General features: G+C 43.5%; 1 protein-coding gene across 1 annotated transcript in view; it reads left to right on the top strand.

Moving 5' to 3' along the window:
- The window catches only part of LOC126518108 (protein aurora borealis-like), a 66403-nt gene that overhangs the window by 2929 nt on the left and 36724 nt on the right, over nt 1-26750 (top strand). The window contains exons 3-6 of the mRNA XM_072285180.1: nt 8335-8426; nt 10372-10496; nt 14909-14962; nt 19997-20053. Coding sequence (XP_072141281.1) covers nt 8335-8426; nt 10372-10496; nt 14909-14962; nt 19997-20053 — 328 coding nt within the window. The remainder of the gene's footprint in view (nt 1-8334; nt 8427-10371; nt 10497-14908; nt 14963-19996; nt 20054-26750) is intronic.

Raw genomic sequence — 26750 nt, 5'->3', positions numbered from 1 at the left:
CATTTCTTCGCCTTCTCCTTCCAACAATAATGATTCAGATACCAAGGAGTACATAGTTTCGAGAAGCAAAGACCAATGAGATGTTGACTGAGGTCAGCACCTGCTCGGAGGAAGAGGACAAAGAGGAAAGCTTACATGACATCACAAGTGGATGTCTGCGGACTGAAATTAATGTGAACAGCGTTCCGCTGAAGCATCTGCTGTTTCCTTTTGTTTCTATACCCTGTAATTTTAGCGTAAGCTTGCCAGCTGAATTGCTTTCATATATGGAGTTGTTTCTAGAAGATGAGCTGGTTGGGTGATTGTGGGTGAAACAAATCGGAAAGAGACTCTGTGTAATCCCTTGTTTTGAGGTGTACCATGTGCCAAAGGTGTGCCAAAGCTCTCTTAGTGAAATAACGCATGGTTGGCATGCTCAGCTGAAGTGACAAAGGCAAAAAAATTCTCTATATATTTCTTCCATAATTTTTGTTGATTACTAGAACTTGGTTGTGAACTTATGCTATGGTATATACTAAACTTCAGTAACCTACTGTTATTTATTGTGTGAGTCGGTTATCTTTTTCTGCCTCAAAATCTCTTTTTTATCACAAGAATATTCACACTTGGCTATAAATAAAAGAACCATACTTTGTAAGAAATGTTTTGATAAAACAAAACTGCTAAGTAGTTAATTGCAACCTTGGACAAGAGATTATCGGCACTTTTGAGCAGGTGCCATCGGCTCATGCGCTGCGCCCAGGAGAAGCCAGCATGCGATTCCCCAGCGTTTCAGTGAGATCACAGCTTGAAGCACGCTCGTTTCACATTCACGTGATACTGAGGCTTAAATTCCGCATCTCTTGTGGGTGTCGGCTAACGGCGTGATGATTGTGCTCTTCCATAGTGTTGGTTTTCTAAGTTAAATTGTTCGCAATTCATTACGATGCAGAACGTAGCAGGGTCAGCTGTTTGTATGTCTGAAAAACGGTTATGCTGGGATGACTGGCTTGAGATATTGTATTAGGAGCAATTGTCTTGAGTCTGTGCCAAGCATGCCGTCTTGGCATAGTGCCAGTAACGCCATTGCCAGTAGACTTCGATGTCTCCAGGGCTAATGCACGCGAAAGTGACCGGAAATGTTACTAGTGGCGTTTCGCAAACGCTCCATATGGTCTATGCGCGGCCACTTATCCACTTATCTCAATTTTTCCTGGTTTTTACTGCTTTGAGTTAACGAGGGTTTCCTATAGTTCATATATTGGTGGGTGGTGCCCTTTTAATAAACAGTGGTTTGTAGCGCTAGGCCTTGTCTGTTTTTTGTTAGTGTTTGTCTGCCACTATGTCCGTTTGTACGCCTGCTTGAAATCCTCCTAAAGCCTCGAATATGGGAAGATATTCCAGGGCCCTTAAAACTACTTCAAAATATATGTGCTCCTGGAATTCCTTCAAAACTGAGGTTGTCGGTGGCTTGAATATTCAATGTAACAAACTCTGCATAGAGGCTATGCCATGGACACTGCCTATCGGGGAAACAATTCTAGATAATTTCTTTTGAAAGCGTGTATAAATGATAGCAATTCCACCGACATTGAGCTTGTTTAAATTGCCATTGTTTTCATATAGCTAGAAAAGGCTAGATCAAGCGACCAAGCCATGTCAGCATTTGGTCGTTCTGTTAGTTTTTTCACATAGCAGCCATCATGGCTCCACGTTCAAGCCATCGGCTGTAAAAATTTCTACCGGAAAGTAAGTTTCAGCTGGTTGCCTTTAACACGACAAGCATATTGGGCTGTAGTATCTCTGGACACTTCTAACCATCAATCCATAAGCCGACCGACACTATTACGATGAAAAAGTCAACTTAGAAAAGCCACCTGAAAAGCTTCAAGCATGTGTCCAACTCAGCAGTTGCTCAGCTGCAAGAAATTGCAGCTGAGAAGGAGACATCACTATTTTTGAGTATATGTACGAATAAGGTTTAATTCCTCCTCTAAACTTTGGCCTTCAGCATCCTTGAATTCGAAGTCAAATGTTATATACGAACCTTGCTATGGGGGCGGGGGGGTGCTAAGTTATTAGTCAGCATGTCCAGTTGCTTGACTGATTAATCGACTGATGCATACCTGCCCACTCTACTGAATTTTCCACTCAGTTACAAATTTTGGCTCATTCTATGATGTTATGAATGTTGCGCCAAGTTTTACGAAAAATAAATTGTGCTCGCGAAAGAAATTTCGCTTGTCGGTCTCGGACTTTGTGCACCTTTGGAAGGCGGTGAAGGGTACTTGCTTCAAGCAAGTTTAGTTGGACAAGTTCATGAAGCAGGTAAAATCTGCAATTGCCAAGTCCTTGCAAAAGTTGCTGATATAAAAAAACAGCAAAATGGTGCTTGTCGATCTCTTCTGTTTGAAATTAGCTGCAGCATGTGTGCTGTATAAAATCATTATTCAGGCGATATGCTCCTTAGAAATTTAGTTTCATTAATAATGAAACTAACTCAAAGACATTTACAAATTGCATACAATTCGATCTCTAATTTTTAAATATATTTTTTATTTATCATAGTCTTATTTATTCTTCGGTGGACCCTGCAAGTGGAAAAAGTATGGTCGCTTGTGCAAGTTAGAAGTTTTGTATCACGACTAAGAAAGTCGTAAAATAGCCTACATTGTTCCACTTGGAACACCAATTGCAAGGATGCTAAAACTAACTTGGTCCGCTTTATTCTTAAAGGAGTACTGACACAAAAATATTCTATATTGTTTTTTCTGCTGCAGTAAGTAGCTAATGATCCAGTAATCATGGCACGAAACTTAATTGGCTTCAGAGCACGACAGGTAGTTATTTGGAGTCTTGTTTGTGGTGACAAGTCTATGTTTCGGTTTGAGAGAGCAACGAGATGGGCCAAAGAAGGAATGTAAACACAGCCGGGCAGCTGATCGCGCAAAACTGTGACGTGCACACGCCAGCGCGCTCGTTGGCGCGAGAGCTTTGTGTTGCTGGTTCACCGGCTATGCCTACATGTGCTTTGCGATGTCCTCGCCATCATCGTCGTCCTTGTTTTCGTTGTCCAGCGGTGACTATTTCCTGCTTGCGGTAGTCGCCGCCGAATTATAGGTGGCCAACCACATTTGATTAGACCCGCTACAAAGCAGCTACTCGGAATGTGTGGCTAGCGACAGCTATAAATATGCGTACGCACCGGTACAAGTAGTATGAACCATTTGTCGAGGGCTCCTTGGGAATGAAGCATATTCCGGAGGCGGACACAAGGCGAGGTAAAAGTCGACGCAGTATCAGGCTTGGGGGTATATAGTCTTGGTGGAAGATCATCGGACTGCTCTAAGCTCGGCCAGTTTTGTTTGTACCAGGCATGCTCGAAATGAAACCAGCAAATCTGGCTGTTCTTCAGTGGAGTCCATTCCAAGCGTCCGGCAGTGCGCACGAACTAGAACCACTTCTGCCGCTTTTCGACGCCGATGGTATAGCCCACGAGCATGCCAAGTGAGCCGTTGATCACTGGGAAACAGTATAGCCTAGCTCGCTGGCCGTTGGATCTGAGGCCGACGGCCCAGGGACGTACCCCAGGGGGCCCCTCCCCCGAAGTTAAGTGGCATACCCCTTCCCCCCCTCTGCTCACACCACCACTCCTTGCACACATTCCTAGCTCGCTGGCCGTCAGATCTGAGGCCGACGGCCCAGGGACGTACCCCAGGGGGCCCCTTCCCCCCCTCTGCTCACACCACCACTCCTTGCACACATTCCTAAAGCACCGCCAAATCAATCTTGAGGACTTGACAGCTATTCGGCGGTCAACGTTTTGCTGCCTCTTTCACTCCTTTTGGATGACGGTAGTTACCGGCATCTCCTGGGGTGTGTAGGCCAGTTTTCTCATCGATTCGGTGCCCGCGCGAATAACTCAAGATGCGTTCAGTTGTCACCATCTGTTGAAATGGTCACGCACATCGTTGTTTCTTCGTTTGTTCAACCTTCTTTGTTTACACTCATCCAGGGATCAGGAAAGGGATTCAATTCATAGTAAGCTGGTCTGTATACTCTTGGAGCTAGTTCTGGCGGGAGAAAACGCCAGCTGTGTCTAACTTTTCCTTTTGCCTCATTACTTCCTCGAGTGATGGCTCGCTGCGATGCTAGCAGATCCTCGGAACCATATATGCATGATATGGGTTAGAAAGGTGGAAAATAAGATCATGCAAAACAGCGTCTGTCATGAAACCCTGCAATAACCGTTAAACCCATATGCAATATGAATGTAGAGAGCTGAGGCAACAGCCAAACAGGAAGGAAAAGCGAAAATTAACAAATTTAACCGCTGTTTGGGAAAATATTTATGGGTCACCTTTTTCTTTAAAAAGGAAGTAGAAAAAACGCCGCTGTAAGGGGAGAATGATTCCGTGTGTTTTGAGTGGAGCTTCTACAGTTATCAGTCGAGCCGCCTGATGTAGCCACTTCTCTGCTGTGCTTATGTGGGTGTTTCTTTAACATTTCGCGGGGGGTTCTAGATGTACTGCAGCGCAGTACATCTAGAACCGCAGCATCCGGCGCTCTAGGTGGTTGTACAGGACCGGCGGCCTCGCCTCGTTTCGCAACTTCCCAATCAACGATACTGACACGTGTACTTATATTTATCGGGCAACCACGTTTCGCCGCCTAACAAATGTTATCGCACAGCGCTTGACGCGCCTGCATGTATCCGAAGTTTCTGGAAAGTTATCGATGCTTCTATCCGCTGTCTGTTGTCGCCGAACCTTGTGTTATCCGATTTCATCGCGTGACTCGAATGGTGTAGAACTTTGTGGAAGGCATGCGGGTCCCAACGATTAGTCTCGAACATTCTATGACTGCTGTATAAAAGCCGCCGCACTTGACCCGCTGATCAGATTTTCGCCGACCGTGTTCGCCGCTATCGTTGTGCTATAAGTGTAGCCTGTTTTTGTGGGCACACGTTCGCCCAATAAAAGTTAGTTTTGTCTCACAGTATTGCTACTGTGTTATTCAACGTCACCACCACGTGACAATACGAGTCAGTTTTGGCACTTGGTATAGCAGTAAATGAGGGATTCAGAAGAACTGTGACTGTTCTGCAAATATATATTTCTCTAATTCTTTCAGACCAGATTAAAAAAGACGCTACTAGAAATCTTTATTTTAGACTTTCGCTTGTTGACTTGTTCTTGGCAGCGTTCTTCCTGCGCGAGTCCATTTGATGTTGTTCCTTGTTTGTCAAGTAAAGGAGAGGTGTACCTCACAGGCGTACCTGAGATAAATCTTATTTCATTTCTCTTTTGTGTATATATGCATTCTTATAGCATTATTCACTTATACTAGTAAAAGCACCCCCCCTCCCTTTCGAAAAAAAAATCCTGGGCCTGCGACAATCCTTGCGACCCCTCTTACCAATTGTAACTGCTTGTTATATGCTGATGACACGACCATCTACTCATCACAAAAATCGCTTACCGCACTTCAAGACACGCTTAACATTGATCTTAACAATGTGTATTCCTGGTCAAACTTCAAATCAATCCTTTAAAAACAACCTTTGTACTATTTCATAATCCACAAACGCCGATTTCTTCTCCAATAACTGTCTCGTTAGATACTTATGTTATACCAACATCTGATACTGTTAAATTTCTGGGTATTACTCTCGACAAACACCTTAAGTTTAATAGCCATGCCAACTCGCTAATAAAAAAGGTTTCATTTGGCATCCGCATTATCATTAAAACACGCGCATTCTTCCACCCTCATATTATTAGATCGTTGTATCATGCTTATATTAACTGTCATTTATCATACTGTTTATCTTCATGGGGTAATACATATGCCATTCATCTCAAACCACTTCAACGTCTTCAAAATCAGGCAATAAATTTAATGACCTTTAGCTCATTCTGCTGCCATTCTTTACCTATCAATCAACGTCTTAACGTTTTACCCATTCAACAGCTGTTCTATCATAAGTTGTCACTCATTACATTTCGTCTCTTTCATCGTGAAATAACCTTAGACAGTCTTCCTTTTGATAACCTCATGAACAAAAATAATACTAGGTTTTCAGAACGCTATAACCTTCTATTACCTAAAATCAGATCTAACTATGGTAAATTTACACTTCGTTTCTATGGTATTTCATTTTGGAATCGCATCCCTGTCAATATTGTCATCTCTTTCATTGCAGTTTTTTAAACACAATATGAAAAGAATACTGTTAGCAGAACCATCCTTTCATTTGTCATAAATATATTTTCATATTTATTCAATTTTGTTTACATTATTTCTGTTATTGTATCGTTAGGCTTCATATTTCTGTAAAACGCTTTGTATTTTTCTTTGTTCGTAATATGCAGAAGAGCCAAATTTTTGTTACAGGTTACTAGATATTCCTGCTTATGATTATTTATTGTGATATTACTGTATAACGCTGTTTTTAATATATATCTAATTGTCTTCTATTTATTTGCACTTGTTCCCTACGAATTGTATTTCTTGACGCGTTTTTTTTTTCTTTTGTTTTGTTTGTTTATTCGCCCTGTACTTGCTGCTCTAATACTCTTATGCACCCACTAATGAGAGGAGGTCCCCCTGGCAGTTTCTAACTCTGGGACCTCCTGATGCTGTATATAATATGTAAGCCCGTTTCTTGTACATGCAATAACAGTAAACTTGAACTTGCAGCGGGTAATAAAGCGTCTATCTTTGTCAACACAATTGATGTCTGCACATTTATGTTGCTCATAAGTGACAATACAATTAGTCTTCCTGACGCTGTTGCCAGCAATGAGAAAACATGTTACCCAGGCAAGCGCAGCCTCTGCTGCAATCAATTCTGCTTTGCAGAAACGATTGCAGCGGCGGCTGCGCTGACCACTTGCGAGTCAAAATCACGCCGACGATTTACTATATCGTGCAACGTTTTATAACATGCACACTTTCGAGGTCACTTTACGAGTTATTTTGTGTCGGAAACAAATTTTAGCCAATTTTTTTCGCCGCCATCAGCAGCGAAAGAGGTCAGCGTCATGACCAGGGGAAGAAAAAAAATGCATAGGGACGATCAGAGCGGCGAGAAACTTGCACGCAGGACCCGCCCCGACGGCAGCGCAAACTCGTGACATAACGTTTTCTCAGTTGTTTACATTCCTTTCTTGATGTTGATGCCGCGAGGTGCTGCATTTCATGGTTGGCTGCACGCACATACTTTAAAATTGATTTTAAATATGTTCTAAGCTGTATTCGCCGTTGATATTTTGCAGACGATGTGTGTGTGCCCACATAAAGCGATCTCGCATGTTAACTTGACTTTGAAATTTTGTGTCAGTACTCCTTTAAAACATTGTTTAATAGCAGTTGATATTACAAACATTTTCTTGAAATAATAAGTGCCAAAGTTAATTTTTTAGCTTTCTTGCAAACTGTGCTTTTATGTGGAACAAAGGCGGCTACATTATAACACTTTGTTGCCTTGATATGAAGCTGTAAACTTGCATCAAGAGGCCATACTTCTTTCACTTTCAGGGGGCACAGAAAAGTAACTAAATAAGATTTTGATAAACTGAAAAGAAACACGTTCCAAATGGGAGATTAAGCTCCATACATACAGAAATACGTACAAAATGTGTGGTGGCATTTCTGAAATCTTGAAGATATGTGCCAGCACTTTTAAGTGTAACAGCGCATAGCACAACTATGTGAAATAGGATGTATTAACGATAACAATGCAAAGTAGCGAAGAATACATGACTGCAAAGTGACGGAAACATGAAATTCTCATCGCCTGACTCGGGCAACAATGCATTTCGGCACAATTTTTAATGACTTGGGCTGTTTGATGACTTGAAAAGGATTGTAGGGTTCAACATTATGTTTTGAATATTTCTCATATTCAAAGTATGTTATATTTTGAATGTTTGTGCTACTTCAGTCAACTTTTGCAATCAATAATTGGCTACACACAACTACTGTTTGTCTTAGACTTGCACCTAGGAAAGGTCTGCTTTAATATTTATCGTCTGTTTTATTTGGAATTGCTTTGACTCTAAATAGTTTTAGCTGCAGAAAAAGGAAAAGGTAGTGATAAATTTTGTTTTAGATTCACCATACGGGGGAACAGCGCAGAAATTTGACTAATACTAACATTCACAGAAAAGACACAGCACCTTTTTCATGCTTTTCCGGGAGTGTAGTTCAGTGTAGTTTCTGTGCCTCTTTTCATCTTTGTCGGACGTCTGAGCTGTTGCCCTGTACGATCAACAACCAATAAGACCAAGTGGGAACACTCATCTTGGTTCTTCTTTTTTTTTTCGGGGCCGTATTCTTTTTCATTTGCAGCGCCGGTCATTCAGATGGTCAATCGAGCAGATGGCCGGCTTGTGGCCTGTGAACATCGAGGAGGAAGAGCCCAGCTTTCCGCAGACAGCAAGGTAAACCATGGACCTGTTTGCTCATGTCAAGTTTTGTTTAAAGGGTCCTAAAGAGGACAATAATTTACACTGTATTACTAAATTACGTTCTGTGATATCAAGAAAGCCATTCTGATCGTGGAAGGAGACTTGACAAGCTAGAAAACATTAGAGGTGTCCTCATTTAGTCATTTTTGAAGCCCAGTACATATCAAATAGTGCCAGAAGCAACTTGAATTGAATACTTCTCTAATAATTGGCAACAGCTCTCGTCATTAATATAAAACAATCTTCACATCCTAGTAGATTCACTAAGTTAGCAAGCTTCCGTCATTAAATGGATTTGCTGAGGACCTATTTGGTGCTTACTAACGCAGCATGAAAGGAAAGAGGGCGCACACCGGACAAGTGCTTCTGTCATTAGGTTGTACATTGTGAAACTTTGTTATTAAAAGCATAAATCCAGCATTAGGAAGAAATGTGCAGTTTTTTTTGCATACTCGGGACTCATCAGTGAGTGTAGAGTGGCTCAGATGTTCTACACTCACTGAAGAGTCCCAAATATGTAGAGAAACTGCACATTTCTTCCTAATGCTGTATTTATGCTTTTAATAACAGTTCTACATGCAATATATCCTGAAAGGTATCCCAGTGCGGACTGCCCTGCCTGTGGACTAACGGCAACATTGGATCAAATTTTGTGGGAGGGTGAAGCCATTGGCTCCTCCTTCAGCGAGTATAGGTGGGCTGCGCTCTTGGGCAGCCCCGAACTCAACGACCAAACCCTGGCTGTTCAGAGTGCCCGGGATCGGGCCGTCAAGCTCGGCTTGGCGGTCTCTACGTGGGACTAGCCGGGTGGCACGGGGTCTCCCCTGCATCTTCTCTGGACCGAATAGAGTTATGTCACTCACTCACTAACTTCAGGCAGTGTGATTGGCATTGGTTTATCCAGAAATGTCTGTGCCTCTGAAGTGGCATAACAGCGGGCTCCACTATTGTCATGCTGTATGTCTACTAAAGCCACCAGGGGGAAATTTATTTCGCTCTTGCTCCAATTTTTGTGTTTAATTGCCTTATGAATATTTAAAACCTATTTGAAAGGTATTTGCATTTACAAATATGGATAATTCAATTCGAAGAGTGAAACAAATTTAACCATATTCAATTCGTTATTCGAAACTTTAGAATACTTACACACCCCGACCGAAAAGACTAAATAAAACGGGCGAAGGATGGCACAGCCATTGTGAAGTTCCCGTACCACCTCAACTTGACATGAAGTATTTTGGTGGCAACTGTTGGGGCTTAGCTAATCTTGTTATCTTTTTTTTTAGGTGAACGACATCGTGTTCTAAAGTAGCTAAGGTCTAGAAAATTTCAATATGTTCTACTGACTCGTAACTGCCCAAATGCTAGAAAATAATTTGGAATCTGTCACATCACCCTGATTTACAGGCACTGAGATTTCAGTGCGAAATTAAGAAAAGTGAATTTTTCGACTCTCATTTTCTCTGTCAATAGTCAGCCAATACAGCAAAATTAACGAAAAGTAACATCCTACCCTAGGGGATGAAATGCAAGCCCAAAGCTTCAATTTCATGCCATAGTTCCCTTACACCCCACACCTGGCCACTGAGGGGGAATTTGTTGTTGCCACTGAATAACCTTTATTGTCTCCTAAACTTTGCGGAATAGAGGGGTGTTGAAGGCGGCGCTGTTGCATGTTCTACTTGTCAGTGTTTGAAAGTATTTTGGTTGGAAAATACTTTTGCGCAGGCCCAGCAACCTCTTTAGCAAATCGTCCATTGGAGATTGCTGGGAGAGGTCCTTGTACGGCAGTAGACATAAAGTAGGCTAATGATGAATAAACTCTATAGATGTCTCTCACATTTATGTCTGTTAATACTCGTAAATGCTCCCTACGAAGAAAGGGGAGTCGAAATGGTGGTCTATGCCATGCATGCAGGAGTGACGCCCTCTACGAGGAGCAGTCCCAGCAGGCCATCGAGCTGTTCTTCTCGCGCCACGAGATCGTCCCATCACCATGGGAGGCACCATCGAGGATGAGGAGCGCATTTGTGGCCTCCAAAGGTAACGTGGCAGTTACTAGTCTTTATGGCCCAAAGCTACACTGGGCTGTGACAGAAGTGACTGGCATTGTGACAGAAGCCTCGGGCACCTCAGGATGGCGGAAAGTTGAGCCAGTCGGTAGGGATTCGCATTGCACAAAGGCAGGCGTGCCAACACGAACACGAGTAGGCACGAGCATCCACAAGCTTGTGTTATCCTTTTTGTTCTTACATGTGTCCGTGTCAGCACGCCTGCTCTTCGGTAACGAGAATCTCTCCAGTAGCGTTTGTACACACGATTCAATTCAGTTTTGTTTTCTGGCAATCCTATGCATCTTGGAGGCCTCCTTGGCAAGATAACTGGATCAAATAGCTTGACGGAGCCAAGAAGCCACAGGCAGGCAACGGTGCTCAACGAATAGCAATATATCGTGGTGACCAGTTATGTTATAAAACATGATTGAAACGGCAAATGGGAATCGGTCCACAGAATGCCATTTCTTTCAAACAACACGGGACAATGAAGTTGAGTATTTCTTTATACAGCAGAACCTCGTTGGTACGATCCCATTTAGTGTGATTTCCTGGCACCAACATTCGTGATTAAGAATAAGGCTGTGAGCCAATACAGTGATGCTTCTTTTTTACCAGGTAACATGTTGCCAGAAAACACTGTCTTTCTTTTGGCATTTGTCCAAACCGCAATCGTGTAACACATTTTCTGGCTGTCAGATTCCACATGAACATGCAGTCGAAAGCGAGGCGACCACCATGGTAGCTTCCCTGCAGTACTCGCCTGCTTATGTTGCTTGCTACTAGCAAATCTCCTCGAGGGTCATTGCATATCTCACTCGCAGCTATTGCCGCCAACCCTATCAGGATGAGAACTTCCACCTACCTGTTTCACAGCGCGTATGGCTCAGTGCCGTTGGAAGGTACTGCACTCTTCTAATAGATAAGTCAAACGTGCCACCATTCCATGCTGCAGGCAATTCGAAGCGAGCATCATGTTTTGCTCTGGCAGCATCGTGTTCCGGCATTGCTCGCCAGCTTGATGAGCGTTGGAATCTTGTGTGGCAATGATTCTCGCCGAGTGGACACATTTAAAACTTCCCGTCGAAATGCCATTCTGACGAAGTCGTTGACCCAGGCCAAATTCGAGAAGCACAAGCATAAGCTTGCCAAAGCCACGAAGATGACAACGCACGTCTTGAGCCACTTGAGCCCCACCAGCTCGATGTGCCAGTGTCTCGTGCGGTGATGATTCGCTCATCGCTTTGCATTATGTAGAGGTTAGCTAAATTTGAGTCTGCCAAATATTTTAGTAACTTCAGATAGTAAGTTTTCCTGGTTAATAGGTTTCTTCTCATTTTTCCCCCCCAAGAAATGCATGAATGATGTTCTACTGTATTTATTGTGCGGTAGCAATGTCTTGTGTTTTGTAGTGCTGTTGAAGTGAAACAGAGCAAGGGGACACTGACACACGCGCATGTGAAAGTGATCCTGACAACTTGCAACCCATGAAATCGGAAGGCAGGTCAGCCGTCGCCATAGCTCAATTTGTAGAGCAATGCACATATATAATGGGAGGATGTAGTTTGGCTCCAACCGGCGGCAAGTTGTTTTACCGTCCACTGTCATTTCTCTTTAGCTTTTCATTTCTACACTTCAATTAAAAACAACAAATGATTTCCCCTAAGCTTTCTTTGTCAGGATTATCTGTTGGCTTCATGGAGTAGTGTTAAAAAAAAAAATAGAAATCAAGCCCATTGGTTCTCTGTCTTCTCATTCATTGAACGATTGCTGTTGGCCCAGTAATTATGGTGTCGAAAGCACAATGAGCAATTACATCACCTTTCACGGAAACAGTTTGGGATGCTTTCTCACACGATGCAGTAGGCTGGATATATCTAGTGGAAAGCTGATGTGCTGGTATACCATACACCAGACTACCAAATGCAGAATTTAATGAACAGTCAATCGGATATGAGAGGAGAGAAGGTGTAATGGACACCCCGCATTCACCAAGAAGCGACAGCAGAGGTCCAGGCTTAGCCCCTGTCAAATGTGGTGGAATGCAGTATGGGGCAAAAGTGTATCTTGTCGTAGTGGTGGTGGCGAAGGAAGCACTGCCGTGACTGCAGGTTAAGAATTTGGTGTCGTGCCTCTATTTCTTGAAAGTGCAACGAATAATTTCATCACCTTTAATGCAGACACAAATCGTAATAGTGGTGAGCACAGTTATTAGTCGTTAAAATCTAACTCGCAGGTCAAGATGTCTGCTGTTTTTACGTGTATCAAAGTGCATTCCAATGTGATCGCTGGTGCTCACATACATTAGAAAACACACAGTACCATTTGTGTTGTGCATGCAATCTGATTAGACAAGATTCTTTCACTGTAGATTCGGCAACATTAAAAAGATTTTTGGTGCAGTAGGGTGCATCTTATGCTGAACAATAATTGTGCTGAGCAGTCACATGGGAGCAGGACATCGCGCCATTCTGGCAGTCGCTTGGTCGTCTGTCACGCTACTACATTGGGCCATACAATGCATAGCTGCATAACGGATGACTGAGCAAGCTGGAGCAAGGGCCCAAAAAAATCGCTCCCACTTGACCACCTTCTACATCGTGACATCGTGGCGCATACATCTCCTGGGAAATAGAAGCGAAACTGGCTCGTGGAAGGCTATTATAATACAGTCGAATATTGATAATTTGAACTTGTGTGAATTAAAAGAAATTCAAATTAAAAACGCTTGTTGTTGCAGTATTTGTGCATCATAGCATGATGCACGAACGGTGCGAGTTGTGAAATATTGCGGCGCGCAAGCACACCGCGAGCGAGGACCATGAAACTGCCCACGGTGGCCAACACTCGCTTGCTTCCCGATAATGGCAGAAAACAAAACTTCAAGAAATGCGCGCAGAGACCGTCGAACGTGAGGGAGTTGCGAGGGTGTTGAGGGGGAGGGCGAGTGGAGTGTAGTTGAGAGGAAGGGCAGGAGGGAAGCAGCTTTGCTTTCCCGCCAGCTTGCTTCATGGTGCTAATTACCTCTGCCACCTACTGCCACGGAAGCAGTGGAGTTTCTCAGGCCAGACTGGGCCACCATTGCTGCTTGCCTCTGTGTGCTTGCGTGTTTTTTGCTCCGTCTGCCGACAGATCGGTGCTGTGTTTACCTTCTTTTTCCTGCATTCTTAATGTGAGTCATGTCTTATCAAATTGCGAGTTGTTGCCACTCATCATAATCGTCTTGGTGTGCTCCCTCTGTTTTGGCGTCACCGCATTCAAATGACAAGGAGACTGAGGTACTGGGTGTCGCCTTTGCATCCTTGTATTCAGGGTCTGGCTTGTTGTACAGAATTGGATATGGTGCACTATCTACAACAACTATCGGGACGTCTCTGCTTAGATGCATCATTGTAAAAAAAAAAAAAACCATGCGCGAACGTGACCAACCAAGCCAACCAAAGCAAGTGCGAGCGAGAGCTGATGCGAGCAGACGACAGTGTGAAACAAATGGTCGGGCTGAACCAGACGCGAGTACAAATAAAGTGGTCGGGCGGGTCCACATGATACCAGTTTCTCGCGCGTACGTTACTGTAAGGACAACTCTGATTGGACTCCTCTGCTCGCGGCTCTCTTGCCGCCATGGCGAGCCACGAAAAATCTGCCCAGGACCGATCCCTCCTGCGGTGCCCATTTTGCCACTGGTGTGGCTGGGGCGTTATGGCATGACACAGAAACGGCGATTTTACCTTCTGAGAGAGGGTGAAATTTTCGCAGCAATTTTTTTTCTCTTTCCCGCGTTGAGGGGGTTTCTTCGAAGAATTTCCTCTGTGGTGGTGGTCAGAGCAATGCTAGTCGGAGGCGCCGCCACGTGATTTGGCGCGCTGTTGAGCGTTGTCAGAACGAGGTATGTTCGAATTAACCGTCGCAAATGCTTGCGTGTTTGAATTACTAGGTGTTTTCACCAATTGCAATACACATTACTTTGATGGGACCACCGCGTCAGTTTGAATAAACCGGAAGTTCGAATTAAGCGTGTTAGAATTGACGAGATTCGGCTGTACATTATTTGACAGCGTCCTGATGCTTCCCAATATTCTCTTTTTAAGTTTTAGAGGTGTAGGATGTTCGTTTAATGCAAACAACTTAATAGTCAGAAATGTCATGTCAGTGATCCTTAAGTTTCTTGCCTGCGTCATTGTGCAGCACAAAGGACATTTGTGGCTGTAGCCCCAGTTGTCGCTTGTGTAGCCACAATGTTTTGCATAGCTACCTTGATATGGACAAGCATGGGATCTGTTGCACAGCACAGAATAATATGTATGCTCATTACGTTCAAACAAAATCATTCCACGCTCTTACATCAGATCCTGTGCATAGGATAGAGTGAAAAATTGTTGTTTTTCTGTTTTCATTTTGCAGGCCTTCTTGATGGCAACAACACATTATCAGGACGGGAGCCTCAGTCATCCTCAGGTATGGTTTCCTTCTCAACTGGACATTCTTTATCTGGCTTGAAGAAAATGTTCCTACTTATTATCATTGTTTGCCCAATTTTACAGTGAGATTTCTGCTTTCAGTGATCTGAAAACTAACTGTGCTGATATCAGAGGTGTTTATTTTTTATTCTTGCTTCAATGATGGTTTAAAGGGACACTAAATAGGGGAATGCAGAACCGGTTTAGAGCTATGAACTATTCTTTTGGAACTCTGTTTTCCTTAATTTTGTATGAGCTTCATTATTAGAATAGGAAATGAAGGTCACTGTTGCACCATTCCAATTTTGCGTCAAAACCCCAGAGCCTGCACATAAGTACGACATCATGACTTTCATAGTACTTTTTCTTATTTTGGCTGGTGTGACATTGTAAAAGTTTTCGAAGCTGGCCAAAGTTCAGTCTGGCTTTACGTGGTTCATTTTTACTGATAACAAAAAATGATAATGGAATCTCATTAAAGGGGCACTAAATAGAAAGGCGATTTCTTCTGCATCAGTAAATTACCTTTTACGACACTGAAAACACCGCTCTTACCACAATAAGATGCTTGGCGAGCAAGAAAAAGTGCAAGGACGAAAGACGGCTAGCGACACCTCCTTGAAGTTCCTGCGCCTGGCCGCTGCGACGTCATGGATTTTGATGGCATCTTCTAGGGCCTACTTCCTTATGTAGCGGTAGCGATTGACTACATCGTTCTCTAAAGAATCCAAATGTTAAACATAGCAATCTTTGGGAAGCTTCACTCAGCCAACGCGGCCCAAATGCAAAAACATACTTTGGAATCCCTGACGTCGCACTGACGTATCGGCAGTGGGGTTTCTGCGCGAAATTCAGATACTGATACTTTGACCTTCATTTTCTCATCTAATAATCAAACTATTATTTTGAAATGACTGCCTGCAGGGTTCTTATACAATGCTTTATTAGTCTAAACTGATTTATTGTTTTGCTTTATTGTCCTCTTTAAATTGAATTCCCAGTTTATTCAAACTGACTCTGTAGTCCGGTCAAAATTATGTGTATTTCGCTTTGCGAGGGTTAATTTGAACCACTTATCGTGCTCTCAGCAGCACGTCAGCTCGCCTGGCCGCACTTCCGACCTGACTGCTGCTCCCATTGCACATACCATATTTTGGCACGTATGACCTGCATGAAAATTGAAAAAAAAGAAAGCTTCACGTGTAAAGTCAGTGCGTGGGCTATTTGCGAATTGTACCTTAAGGTGCGGCTTCATGGTAGCAAAAATTTCGCCCAGGAGTGTGGCTTCACGGTTGCGCACACCATGCTGCCAGGAAGCCACATTTCCTGACATGTCAGGACAAGACAAGCCAAGACAAGACGTCAAGACAAGCCAAGACACGTCGCTCGTGTCTTGGCTTGTCTTGTCTGCAATGCAGCACTACCTAGTGCTGCGTTGCAAGTAAATTCTCCATTGAATGAGCTTCGTTTAATTCGCACAGACTTTCGGACACCCTTCAGTTAGAACTATCGAGATTCAACTGTAAAACATTTTCTTGGGTGAGTTGGTTCGTAACTAAGATTGAAAAAAAAAAAGAACACTAGCGCGAGAAAATGAGAATAAGATGAGCACACAGGTCTGGCGTTTGCCGTGCACTTGTCTCGTTCACGTTTTTTACTTGCTGCCGTTCTTTCTTTCTTTTTTTTCGTCTATGTGCACTTAGCTTCGAACTCCATTCTTTCAGAAAGTTATGTCTTCGACTCTGGTTCCTCCGTATGTTCTATTAGAACCAGAAACACAACACGTTATCACGCCACCTCACTTCTTTTGCTTGAATGTTGCTACCGAAGGTAGACGTCGTTGGAAGAGTGCGAGATTAGTGTGCAAGTTGTCAGCTTTAATCAACAGTGGCTTAGTATAATTACGCTGTAATTACGAGCCATGTCAAATGCGCTAGAAACATTTCATGCTAGCACATGTTTTGCCTTTTCTTCTGTACATCGCCAGTCTCAGCTGCTACCAGCTGGTAAATAAAGTTACTCAACTTCGAGCTATTTAGCTTTGGGAATGCTAGTAATATGTAGCACCTGTTCGCACTGGGCACCTTTGATCGTAATCAATTCTAATCAGGCTCTGTTGTGATCGATAGCGCCAGTGTAACACCAATATAAAAATAAAGAACTGCTAGACATAGAACGACAGACAGCTGAGCTAGTTGGTAAGGATTCATTATGCAAAAAAGAAGTGAGGCATGCAGACAGGACACAAGAGTAGAGAAGTGGACAACATGAATGCCGACTATCAACTGCTAGACATAGTTGCTGAAAATAAATTGACGTGAGGGTGATTCCACGAGAGATCGAACGTGCATGTCTGCGTGATATTTTTATTTTGTCAGTTTTTTTATGTTATGTAGAGATGTTGACACTGCATGGAACCGAAAATTTATTCCCCAGAAATCTCCCCAGCATGTGAAAAAAAAAAAAAAAAAAAAAACTTGAAAATGGCACTGCGTGTGTCCTGCTACTGCTTCCTGCAATATTTTCCAACTTCCTGGCTGAATTCAATGCACACAAAAAAAATGCTGTGTAGAAAACATTTTCTGCTTGTTTTAATAAGCCTAGAGACTCTTAATATACCTACAGACTCGCTTGTTATTGTTACTAGTGCCAGACTACTGGCTCTGGTAACACTAAGTGAGGGTGATGGTGACAGAAAGCCTTAAAGTGGATTTTGGCAGCAGGAGTGGTGAATTCTTGAAACAATGTGATTAAGGCCAGGCAGCCAATGGAAAGTTATTCTTTTGGTGGCTATATTTATTTGTTTCAAAAGGAGCGGCGAGTGCTGGAAATTAATAGTTTGTTACATTGCAGGTATCGCTAAATCACAGTTTCACTGTAGATCTGTCGGCCAATTTCGTTCGCTTATTTTGCGATATTGCAGCTGATGCAGACTTCTTTCAATATGCGTGTCTCTCGGGAACTGCAGAGAGCTGCGTTTTTCTCTCCAAAATTTTAAAGCCTCTCTGCTTACCACTGCTCTTTTTGCTCAAATTTTGCAGCAAGGTCATATTTTATGGTTCGGATAGTTCAACATAACACTTGGCATTGCTACTTGCTTGGCTTATCAATAAAAGAAAAATGTGAATTTGCTTTCGTATGGCCTTCTTAGTGTCCGCGTCACACCCCCAAGAGATTAAACGGAATTCAATCTCTAAGGCAATGCTTTGCCGCACTGCAGATGGCAGAGATAACATAGCTGCCATGTTTTAAACATAGCTCACTGCAAAAGGCCCAGACGAATGTAGGTTCATTCTTTCATGACAAACTAGGGAATTAACTGTGCAAATTCTGATATTTCAAATTATGATGACAATAAAAGCTGTTCTGCGAAATTTGAGCGAGAACACTTCTTTTTTAATGATTTGTAAGAGAAAGCTGTGCTTTGCAGTATAGAAGCACTGTGGTTTTGTAGATGGAGCTTGTAAAGAATTCTCAGGTTGTCACCTTGTTATAGATCCTAAAGGAAAAAAAGATGAACTTATTCATGCAGAAGCAATGATGCTATCAAAAATTTTCATTAGAGCCTTAGTACACTCAACAGTTACTAAGGCACATACTTTTATGTAATTCACAGGATATGAAACGTTTTTAATAAGAATTGCTCATTGTCAGGTGTCTTTGCCTGGTCTTGTGTAACTGTTTCTGCTAATACAATTAAACCTCGATGTAATGAAGTAGGTAAAACCGGCAATTTGCTTCGCTATATTGAAATTTCATTGGATTGAAATTTGACCTTTTATGCAAATAAGTACAGTCGGCAATCAATTTTGTTGCACACAAAGGGGCCGCATAATTTTCCGAATTACGGGGCAATCGAAAAAAAAGCTAATTTGAATGAGAAAACAATTCAGTTTGATGAATTCGGGAAGCAGCGACGAATGGTACGGTTTCATGCCACGTCGAAGATATCTTCACATTGGTGGTACGAAATAAGTGAAGCCAGCCACGCTTTCGCGTGCACTCTGCCCTTTCGGCTAACAGCATCACCCGCACTAGCACGACTCTATCGGGAAAAGTGCCTGCAGCTGGGAGCAAGTGCTTCGTACGTCTCTCGATTCAACGGGTCACCTACACTCGAAATTGCACAACCTCCAATACTAAACGAACGGGAAGACAGCTTACAGGATGCATGCTGCCTCGGCACGCCCACTCTTTGCACATGCCGCAGATTGCCTCTAAAGCAGGGTGCGCGGCTGCGTATGCACTCAGCCGCAATTACAGCCATGCGTAGCCACGGCCGAGCTGCGTGCCAGAAATCGCGATGTACGGTAACTTACCACCCCCACCCCCCGCCATCCGCCCCTCGCGTGCGCTTGATTGCGTTACTGCGAGCTCGCTCCCCTGCCTCCTCTTTCCCTTTGCTTGCACAGGAAGGCGGCACTTGTGAAGCCACCGTCTTTCTTGTCTCACCCTCTCACACTTTCACTCGCACCTAAAGCACAAAGTGTGCGGGGCGCATTAGGATCTTATTGCACTAAGGCTTTATATGGAACATGATGCAGCTCTCCTTCGGCGATCACTCTTGTCATGCTGCGCACGGTTTGAAAGGTGTCTGCAAGCAGCCCCTTGTAATTCAATCATTTGACCATCTGCATCCGCGGAAGTTTCCATTTATTGTGGCGGCATTCCTTTGTGGCGGGAGCGAAATTTTGTTATATTGAAATCGCATACAAACACACTTTACTATATTGGGGTTTTAAATACACGGTGTTACATGGATGAAAGGTCATGACGAGTTAAATACTTCACTATATTGAAAGTTTCGTTCTATTGCAGTTCATTATGTCGAGGTTTAACTGTACTACACTATAGATGTAATCCACTGTTGACGAGATAGCATCATCCTTGTTCCTGTCAACATGGAGCTTGATATTTCCTTCATCAGGGCACCATTACTTTGCCTCATGTTCCAGTAATGATCAGTTTGTTTAACTGGCATAGTCAGTACATCTTTGTTGATGATTCTCCACATGCTCATTGCTATGTGCAGCTTGGAGCCAGACGACCCTCTCGATACCCCCGGATGCTGACCTCAGCTCGCTTTTGGGTAAGATTGCATGACTACATTCAAATGCCGTGCAGTCAACTGACAGTGGTTCTGGCACGTTGAAGCGAGGGATTCTGGCAGGCAAACAGCTGTGATTGGGTTTGATTTTGATTGGGTTGATTGGGATGAGATTTTGATTGGGTTAACATGATATGGCTAATCAACAGCATAAGTTGGTGGCAGTGATTGTTGTGGCATGGTTGGCTTAGAATGGCTTGAAAGATGTGACTCACAACTGGCCCCTAATTTGTTGAGATTTGTAGTTGATTTTTACAAATTGAAAAATACCATCTGCAGTGATATAAATTTTAATAGTAGATTGCTGTGTTTTTGTGCAATTTAGCAAAAGGCAGATAGCACGAAGCTGTATCACGAACTCTTATGTCAGGAGCATTGGTTGTAACACATAGTAGTTGGTTTTAAATGTCCTTGCCCTTTGGTTTTTGCTATTGGCAGCTCCCGAATCCGCTACTTGAGCTGGCAACGCTGTCCAAATAAAGATGGCTATGACATCCAGGATCACGGCGGCTCTTTCGCTTGGTGCTGTGGTCGCGTTTCTCTTTCATGGTGTCGAATCGAGGTGTTTTATGGAAGCCAAGAGAGTCGTTGCTGCCGATCATTTTACTTTGATTGGTCTCGAGCATTTGAGGGATGAAATCGCAGACATAGTTATGCTGTACATGCCTGCCCAGCGAGCCGCATCAGATTTTTAATGACGAAGACCCTTTCAGGTGAGCTAGACATCTTAAAAAGGGAGGTGTTTGTGCGTAGCAGGCCTTTGAAAGTTTCAAGCACTTGTTCGCGGCGTTGCTTCATTGGTACAGGTACGATACTCGACTGTTTTCAATTTTCATAGGCAACTCTGCACTGAGATTCGTGTTGCAGTATACCACAGATAGCATCTCGCAATATATAGGCAGTATCGTGTCTCGCTTTCAGAAGGTAAATATGGATATTTGGCACTGAGGCTCAAAACGGTAACATTATTTGGTCAGCGTGTCTGGGGATAAAAGCAAATGAGTTCCGCTTGCGAGTCAGGGTGCATCTTTTTTTATACTTAGCTAATATGTGTGATAAGGTCATCTGCGTCCGATGACTTGCGCTTGTTTGTGCTCGCAGTACGCAGTGTTCGAGTTAGGGCCCGGGCTTGGGCATACAGCAGACACCTGCCACCCCTAGAAATTTTCAAATCCGGTGAAACGTGAAAAGTGAATTTCACTTTTCACGTTTGTTGAAAGAAACTCAACTTCCAACAAAGTTTCCAAAATTTAGTGAGGAATTTCTTTTGGCAAAGTCAGTTGTATTAGTGTAAAATGTAAATGCATGACTTGGAAATGGATTGCACCAGTTGTAATGTAATTAGCTGTTTGCACAGTGTCGGAAAGCAAGGTAATGGTGCTGTGCTCATTTGAACACTTCAAAGCTGGAGCAAGCGCTGTTTTCAGTTGCATCTGAATTTCTTGCGAGCTAATGAATTGGCAACTCACCGCTTTGAATGAGAAAGCAGCATCTTCTGCTTGTACCGCTAAAGCATGCTATGAAAACGGTATGTCGCTTCGCGGCATAACATGTCATTATCAACTTCAGACCTTCCGAGGCAGTTATCATTTCTGCTACCGTGCCTGCACACAAAAGTACATGAAGCAAAATATTCCTGCTGCCTAAAACACTAATGCTTGGGCAGAAAACTATATGAACAAACAAAACCCGAATGAAGTTTAAGTGTTCATCACTATAATTTATCAAAATGCTTGCCTGAACAAAGTACACTCTGCAATTTAAAACTGCAGCAGGATATTTGAAATAAACAAAAAGAAAGCGATGGTCTACTCGCTGGGAATAAAAGTCAACCCAAGTGAAGTTATCTAAGCTATCTTGTCAGTTCATGGCTTGTCCAGCTGCACAAACCACTCCAGAGCGGTTTACCCTTCCCCAGCGCAAACTACCGCTCTTCACTTCTTTTTTGTGACGACCGCACAGGACTGGAACCATCTACCTGCAATTGCCGTGCACCACTCCAATCCACATCAATTCATAGCGACACTGGAATCACATTTTCACTGTAATTAAAACCCATCCCTCATGAAATACTCCAACTGGAGGCTTTGAGGTATAATAAATGAAATGAAGTGTTTCGATGCTGGCATAGTACCATATCTACTTGCATAATGACCACACTTTTTTGTCAAAAAAAGTTGCCGTAAATTCAGGGGTGTGATCATTGCCCGAGTTAAATTTCCCGCGAAAAGAAAAATTTTTTTTTCATCCCGTATTTCCTGCGGGATGACAACAGGTCAACAAACGCGCAGCTGCCGCTGTAACAGTGCAGGACACCAAAACAAAAATGGCAGCCGGCGGAGCAAGCCGAATGCGCCATATTCGATTATTTTTCTTTTCGTGAGTACATTAGACGCATTGAAACAGCTTCTTCCGTATCAGTAACGAATGATATCGTTAATATCGGCAAGTCTGCGGCTATAACGTAGCCATGTCCACTTTGAGGGGACAGAAACAAAGATGGGCGTGCTTAGCTGCCAGTGACATAGAAACACATGGCGGGTATGCTGCGGAAACCGCAGCATTTGTCTTTGCTACTATCCTAATAAGGCACGTTTTCGCTAAGTGTGGGCGAATATCTTAGCTGTGTTAAAAGCGTCGGCGTATGAATAGCGTACGCTTCCAACATATCGGTGTAAATGTGGCTACTATTGTTGCCGCTCGCAATTTGTTGCGTGCCCACGAGTGCAGACGAGAAGAATCGAAAGGCTCTTTTTTGTTGTTGTTGTTGACCACAATCATTATAAAGCCTACAAATAATAAAGCCAAGGCAAGTTTGGTTGTAGCTTTCTTTTTTTTCATGGAAGTGTGGAAAGTGATGAAAGGAATAAAATGGGGCATCTGCTTAAGAATGTTTGGTGCAGGCAGACCGCTTGGTATGTCTTGAAGAGTCGTTCGCGTAGAATTCGACAGATGTTAAGTGCGATCATCATTAGCTAGACTTGGCACACGACATACTGCTGCGGCAAGTTCGGGGTGCAATCATTACGCGAGTGCGATCATTATGCAAGTAAACACGGTATCGGTCAACTTTTGCCAATGTGGAAGTGTTGACACTTGAGGTAGCGTTTAGGCAAGGAATCCTTCATGCCATATGGATGAGTACATCCAGGAGTAGGAGGGAAAGAAAGATGTTTATTTACATATTGAAACAAGTAGTCGGATTCTAGTCGGAGCTCTCGCACATCAAGACACCTCAGCATTCCACTCGCTGCACCAAAGGCCCGCTTTTTAACGCGCTTCTTCCCTAGTTCCTTACACAAGGGACTTCGATGAGCTTCTTGTGGCCAAACGGAGGCGACGTACAGTTCACAGAACTCTGCATCTCTTAACCAACCTTTCAAGCAAGGACGAAGCAATCTGGAGACAGTTTGTTCGCGCTCCTTCCACGAAACACTTCACGCTTGTTACCACCTCAAGGAAAGGTGGCGAACATGGTGGTGAAGGGGACTGCTTCGAGGGAAGGGAGAGGGGGTTCTACTCTGGCAGCTGCTGCTGCTTATGGCGTGGTTGCGTGGGTGCCATATCTTGAAAGCAATCTGCGATGTGGACAAAGCGTGCATTGCCATGGGCCTCATCTTCAAAGTAGTCTGCGATGGGGACAAAGTGTACCCAGTGGCGATAGCTTTGTATGCGCTGTGCTTTTGATGTTTAGTTGGTGTCAAAGCAAAAGACAGCACGAAGGTCAATTTGCTCACTGCTGCTGCCGCACTTCGTCACTTCAATCTTCTGACAGTGACTTCCCGGGTCATCGAGCAAAATGTGTTCATGTTTACTTGTGTGCACATGACACCATGCTTGTTAGTTTAGTATGCGAATGTTTACAACTTCATACAGCCGATAAAACTACTATACTTACTTCACATAGCTGTCTATTAATTTGTTATGGCAATCGATGCTTCGCCTTTCGGGCAGAACTGAAACTATCTTTTTTTTTTTTTATGTTCATCACTCACTCTTTACAAGGACGTTGTTAGACATCGTGACAAAAGTTTCAGTAGTGAGGTGTTTCGGATATTGCAGACTTAGGATAAAATGGACATTTTTTGTCTGATTATCAGGGTCCATTGTAATGAGAGTTGGCTGTGCAGCAGCATACCTGCCAACTCTCCCAAATTGTCCGGGAGCCTCTCAAATTTTATTAACATCTCCAGATTCTACACACGCAGCGTCAAATCTCCGAAAAGTTGCCGTCACAGCACAGCATTTTTTTTTTACCATGTGGAAAAGAAGCACAGGAGCAGTTAAGTCACCAGCACGTGCCTCTTGAACCGAGGTAGCGGCCGCCAGCACCACCATGAATACGAGCAACTGACGGGCACTGCCATATTAAATTTGCCAGATTGGCTTGTCTCCGGCTGGATCGTGCGTTTTTAGCAATCCAGTCATTATATGATCGTGGGTGTCCTAGGCTTCAGCTGGCTTTGGCAGGTCATTGAGTGAAGTGCGGAACACCAAACTACTCTTTGCGTTTCCCTGAGTTTATTTAGAATGATCAGTGGTGCTTTCAAAAGGCAAGAAGTACTTGCAAGTATTTCCAAGATCATGCACGACTGAGTTTCCGTGCTTCGTCACTTTGCGGATAAGGTGACAAGTTTGGATTCTGTAGCATGTGCACAAGTGATGCGAGCATTTCGCACGGCTGCAAGGCTGACATCAAGATACACATCGCTTCACAAAAGCATCGGAACTATGTTCGTGATGCAGAAGTGCAAGGCACTATTGGCAGTTTTCTCCAAAACAACTGTGAAGACAGTGTGGTTCGTGCAGAGTGCCTTTTCACGTTATTTCGGAAAATGTTCCCCAAGTGTCGCGAAACGAAGCGCTATGAATGCGGACGTACCAAAGCAACTGGCATCGTCTGGGAAATGGCTGCAGACGCCGAAAGCTCAATATTGGAGTCTGAAATGTTGTGTTTTCGCAATCGCTGTGGATGCAAGCAACGACAGTGTTATGCAAATGTATCCCATCGTGGCAACTTATTACATCGAGGGATCGCAGAATGTCGAAAGCAGACTGCTTTGGTTGCAAGGACTGCATGGAGAGGCCACCAGGTTGAAGATTGGAAACCTCTTCTGGACATGGCTCAAGTCGCGCGATATACCATCATCATCATCATCATCATCATCATCATCATTTATTGGTCCTTAAAGACCCCTGGAAGGGGCATTACATAAGGGGGGGGAAACATTGAACACAACAACGCAGGTCACTGACAAACATTGTCACAATCAGTGATCAGCAGGATATATATTGAACAAAAGAGTACAATGGATGGATGGATGGATGGAATAACTTTATTGAAAGGTCCTGCGAGCTACGGGGCGCTAGGTCCCATAGAGCGGGCTACTCCCACGTTGGGACCGGGAGTTGTAACTCCCTGGACGCATCGTGGGCTCGCTGGACAGCCCAGAGCTGCTCCGCCAGATCCGTGCTGCGTAATGCGTCTTGTAGCCTGGCGGACTCTTGATCCTTGTTTGCGTGGGTCCGACCACACGGCCAGAGCAAGTGATGGACGTCTAGTGTGCTATGGCATCAACAAAAAATAGCAACAGTAAAGTAAACAGAGCCAAACAGTTATTGCTAACCAATGAGATATTATGTGGTGACTTAATGGCGGGAGTTAAAATTTTCCAGAATTTTTTTGGATTGGAGCGAATAATGTCCTGTAAATCCAGATGATAAAATTTTCTTTTTGAGCATCGCAAAAGTTTTGTGTAATCGCGAAGACAACAGAAATACCTTTCCCAACGCAAAGCGCTAGCCGAATGTTTTGCTGCTCGGAAGAGTCGTTTCTTTTTATTTGAGAGTTTTCTGAGGGCATTAGAAAACCAGGGTCTGCTGGCATCGCCTCCAATACAAACAAGGGGTACATATCGGTCAACGAGTGATAACAATTTTTGTTTGAAAAGGAGCCAATTTTCATTTACTGTTCTGGAAGTGGAGCACATGCGGAAGTAATGAAAAAGCTTGTCCAGCTCGATGATAATATTCTGAATGTCAGCCTTCTTATAGTCTCGTATATATTTGACAGATGGTTGACGAGTAGGGATGGGTACGTGCAGTTTGAACAATAAAGAGCAATGATCGCTGAAACCGGGAATGCATGATAATGACTGAATGGATTCAGGGTTCGAAGCAAGAACAAGGTCAAGAGTATTGTTTTGGCGGGTTGGCATGTCAACTGTTTGTGTAATATTAAAGGTAAGAACTAAATTAATAAACTCTTTCGATTGGCCACTGTGCGCCGATAAGTCAAGCCAGTTAATGTCAGGGAAGTTGAAATCGCCACAAAGTAAGCACCTCGCGCGGGGATAGCGGGCCTGAAGGTCCAGTAGGATTGAATACAAATGGTTAACAAATGAAATGTTGGCGTCCGGGGCACGATAGCATGCAATTAAAATAATTGTACTGGAAGGCAGTGTTAATTTCAGAGCAACAATTTCATGATTACTGATTGGTAAGACACAGAAAGAGGGCACACTCGACCTCACGAAAACAAGCACACCGCCACCCCTCCGTCCCACTCTGTCGCGCCTGTACACCGTGAAAGATCGCACATCGTGTAGCAACTCATCATTCGAGATATCAGAAGTTAGCCAGGACTCAGTAAATATTGCTATATCTGTACTGCTATCAT

The sequence above is a fragment of the Dermacentor andersoni genome, chromosome 11 (genome assembly GCF_023375885.2).
Source record: "Dermacentor andersoni chromosome 11, qqDerAnde1_hic_scaffold, whole genome shotgun sequence".
NCBI classification, from domain to species: Eukaryota; Metazoa; Arthropoda; class Arachnida; order Ixodida; family Ixodidae; genus Dermacentor; species Dermacentor andersoni.
The sequence above is the reverse complement of the archived record's forward strand: the minus strand, read 5'-3'. Positions and strand labels throughout refer to the sequence as shown.